The following is a 3,820-nucleotide window of genomic DNA, read 5'->3' as shown; positions in this document are numbered from 1 at the left end:
GTGGGGGAGGCAGAGAGATCTGGGAGGATCGGTGGCGTTTGGATGGGCCGCAAGCGTTCAGGGTTTAGGAGCCCGGCAGCGAGTGTTGCTCAGGAGGGAGCAGTAGGTGGGCCCATGCGGGGACCGAGCTGTGGCAAAGTGTTCCTTGGGCGGGGACGCCCCAGCGGCCTGGGAGCTGTGTGGCGCGGCGGGCTCTGGGGCCCAGGGCAGGGTGGGGTGGGGTGGCCCAGCCGGGGTGTCCTGACTGGCCCGTCTGGCAGGGCTCCCCACTGCTTGTGGGCAGTGACCTGCTCAAGTTTGAGGCGTTGGTCAGCACGCAGGAGCCAGGAACCTTCTCCTTTCGGACTCCGAAGGTACGCCTCCCTGGGTGGGTGGGCCGGGTTGGTGGACCCCATGGAGGCGGCCAATTCCCTCCTCGGCTTGATGGCATCACCGACTGAATGGACTCGGGTCTGAGCGGGCTCCGGGAGGCGGTGAAGGACAGGGAAGCCTGGCGTGCTGACCCCCACGGGGTTGCACAGAGTTGGACACGACTGTGCAACTGAACAGCAACAAGCTTGAGGGGTGCGGGGGGCAGGCCCACCACACCAGTCTGCTGAGGAAGCAGGCGGCAGGCAGGCACAGCCTCGGGGCGTCCCTGTGTCCCCCGGCTCCCTGGAATGGGAATCGCCCTCCGCCGTGTGGGGACACGTGGTCGTGGCCGTCGGGGACCTCGTGGGAGCCGGGGGTGCAGCGTGCCCATGTGCCCCTAGCTGACCCACGACGCCAACGAGACGCTACCCCTGCACCTGTACGTCAAGTCCGCCGGCAAGAATGTTGACAGCCGGCTGCAAGGTGGGCCGGCGGGCGGGCAGCTGGGCGGGCGGGCGGGCGCGGGAAGCAGGACGGCCCTGCCGACGGCCGGCTTCTCCCTCTGCAGTGACCCTCTACAACTGCTCCTTCGGCCGCAGCGACTGTAGCCTGTGCCTGGCCGCTGACCCCGCCTACCGCTGCGTGTGGTGCAGCGGGCGGAGCCGCTGTGTGTACGAGGCCCTGTGCAGCAATGCCACCTCCGAGTGCCCGCCGCCCGTCGTCACCAGGGTGAGCCCCCCAGCCCCTCACCCACAGGAGAGCTCCGGCTCTGCCACCCCGGGACCCCTGGGACAGCCAGGCTCTGCCAATTTCAGATCCAGCCTGAGACCGGCCCGCTGGGTGGAGGCATCCGCGTCACCATCCTTGGGTCAAACCTGGGGGTCAGAGCGGACGACGTGAAGAGGGTCACTGTGGCTGGCCAAAACTGTGCCTTTGAGCCAGAACGGTACTCCGTGTCCACCCGGTGAGTGGGCAGCCCGTGACCTGGACTCCCAGGGCTGGGCTAGGCCCTGTCCTAGAGGGCCAGGGGACTGGGGGCCATGGAGAGGGGAGACGTGGTCCAGGTGTGCGTGGGTGCCCAGGCCTTGCACACCCACAGAGTGTGCCCACCTGCCTGCCACCCATGCAGGATTGTGTGCACCATCGAAGCTGCAGAGGCGCCCTGTACAGGCGGCGTCGAGGTGGACATCAATGGAAAGCTTGGCCATTCACCTCCCCACGCCCAGTTCACCTACCAGGTAAGTGACTGGCAGGTCAGCACAGATGTGGGCAGGGTCTGGGGGCCTCCTGAAGGCGGCTATGGCCCAGGGGAGGCCCGAGCTGGGCGGAGGGCCTGCGTCCCCACCCAGCCCTGAGCCAGATGCCCTGCCCCTCTTCCAGCAGCCCCAGCCCCACAGTGTGGAGCCCAAGCAGGGGCCACAGGCGGGCGGCACCACGCTGACCATCAATGGCACCCACCTGGACACAGGCTCTGAGGAAGACGTGAGAGTGACCCTCAATGACGTCCCTTGTAACGTGTGGGTGTCACCCACAGGTCGCCAAATACTGGTCTCCCCTGGTCCTGGGGACAGGGTGAGGGCCCTCCGGCCATGACCCTGTGTCCATCCTGGAGGGGGTAGTGGTCCCACTGACCTGGGGCTGGGGTGGTCCCCGGGTGGGGCTGACGCTGACTGGCTCTCATACCCTCAGGACACAGTTCGGGGCCCAGCTTCAGTGTGTCACTGGCCCCCAGGCGGTTCCGGGAGAGCTGGCCCTGAAGATTTACTATGGGGGCTCCGAAGTGCCCAACCCTGGTATCACCTTCACCTACCGTGAGAATCCAGTACTGCGGGCCTTTGAGCCACTGCGGAGCTTTGTCAGGTGTGACGGGGGCCCCTTGATAGCAGGTGCCCCCCCACACCCACCCTGTCCAGCTGTTTCCCAGACGCTCTCTGCCCTCCACCCTCGTGAGGATTGGCAGATGCTGGTCTGGGTGACAAGAGGGGGCCTCCCAAACTCCCCACTGTCCCCCCAGGTCCCTTCCCCCTAGACCCCCAAGTGGACAGCCTCCCTGCCCTCTCACAGTGCAGGAGGGCAGTGCTCAGTCGCGTGCTCTGGGCACACCTTCCGCCTTGCAGCAGGTCTGTGCTCACACTGACCTGTAAGTGTATCCCAGATGGTGGTGGGTGGGGTCAGGGACGTAGCCTTGCAGGGCACTCGCCTTGCCCGGTGTGCCCACTCTGTGTCCTCCCTGTCCCCCAGCGGTGGTCGGAGCATCAACGTCACAGGACAGGGTTTCAGCCTGATCCAGAGGTTCGCCATGGTCGTCATAGCTGAGCCCTTGCAGTCCTGGAGGCGGCGGCGGGAGACCGGACCGCTGCATTCTGTGACGGTCAGTCCTGGTGCCCGCTATGGGTACAAGCCAGGGCTGGAGGCCCCCTGTGCCAGGTGGCCTAAAGGTCCCGCCTTGGTCCTCAGGTCGTGGGCACGGAGTACGTGTTCTACAATGACTCCAAGGTCGTATTCCTGTCCCCGGCCGTCCCTGAGGAGCCTGAGGCCTACAACCTCACCGCGCTCATCCGGATGGACGGACACCAGGCCCTGCTTAGGACGGAGGCTGGTGCCTTTGAGTACGTCGCGGACCCCACCTTCGAGAACTTCACCGGGGGTGTCAAGAAGCAAGTCAACAAGCTCATTCACGCGCGGGTGAGGACCAGCGCAGCCCTGGGGGCAGGTCCTGAGCGGTGCGGGCAGGGAGCAGCCCAAGGCCTGGCCTGAGCTGTTCGGGGCCTCCCTGATGCCCTCCTGGTCACTGTGACGACCCCCCACCCCAGGGCACCAATCTGAACAAGGCTATGACCATTCACGAGGCTGAAGCCTTTGTGGGTGCTGAGCGCTGCATCATGAAGACGCTGACGGAGACCGATCTGTACTGTGAGCCCCCAGAGGTGCAGCCCCCTCCCAAGCGGAGGCAGAAGCGAGACACGGCCCACAACCTGCCAGAGTTCATTGTGCGTGTGGGGTGGCGCGGGCTGGGGGGCGTGCGGGGGTGTCTTTGGTGCGGGCCCCCTGGTCTTTGCTGAGTCTCTCCCCACGCAGGTGAAGTTTGGCTCACGGGAGTGGGTGCTGGGCCGAGTAGAGTACGACACGCGCGCGAGCGACGTGCCTCTTAGCCTCATCCTGCCGCTGGTCATCGGGCCCATGGTGGCTGTCATCGCTGTGTCTGTCTACTGCTACTGGTGAGCCGGCCTCCACCCCTCGGCCACACCCACCAGCTGGCACCACCCAGGCCGGGTCCCAGGAGCTTCCCTGTGCCTCCAGGAGGAAGAGCCAGCAGGCAGAGCGGGAGTATGAGAAGATCAAGTCCCAGCTGGAGGGCCTGGAGGAAAGTGTTCGGGACCGCTGCAAAAAGGAGTTCACGGGTAGGCGGGTCCCGGCAGAGGGGGGTCTTAGGGGGCAGGTCATGGGAAAGGTGAGCTCAGGGGCCAGG

The 3,820-nt window shown here is 66.0% G+C and overlaps 1 protein-coding gene across 1 annotated transcript in view; it reads left to right on the top strand.

The window, feature by feature from the left end:
* The window catches only part of PLXNB2 (plexin B2), a gene marked incomplete at its 3' end in the record, with an annotated part of 15,985 nt that overhangs the window by 7,601 nt on the left and 4,564 nt on the right, over positions 1-3,820 (top strand). The window contains exons 9-20 of the mRNA XM_010848959.1: positions 69-353; positions 753-834; positions 920-1,080; positions 1,167-1,315; positions 1,481-1,589; positions 1,732-1,868; positions 2,041-2,211; positions 2,593-2,722; positions 2,809-3,036; positions 3,165-3,341; positions 3,430-3,569; positions 3,652-3,780. Of these exons, the coding sequence (XP_010847261.1) occupies positions 69-353; positions 753-834; positions 920-1,080; positions 1,167-1,315; positions 1,481-1,589; positions 1,732-1,868; positions 2,041-2,211; positions 2,593-2,722; positions 2,809-3,036; positions 3,165-3,341; positions 3,430-3,569; positions 3,652-3,780 (1,898 nt within the window). The remainder of the gene's footprint in view (positions 1-68; positions 354-752; positions 835-919; positions 1,081-1,166; positions 1,316-1,480; positions 1,590-1,731; positions 1,869-2,040; positions 2,212-2,592; positions 2,723-2,808; positions 3,037-3,164; positions 3,342-3,429; positions 3,570-3,651; positions 3,781-3,820) is intronic.

Source organism: Bison bison, unplaced genomic scaffold (assembly GCF_000754665.1).
Source record: "Bison bison bison isolate TAMUID 2011002044 unplaced genomic scaffold, Bison_UMD1.0 scf7180017850680, whole genome shotgun sequence".
Lineage (NCBI taxonomy): Eukaryota > Metazoa > Chordata > Mammalia > Artiodactyla > Bovidae > Bison > Bison bison.
The sequence above is the reverse complement of the archived record's forward strand: the minus strand, read 5'-3'. Positions and strand labels throughout refer to the sequence as shown.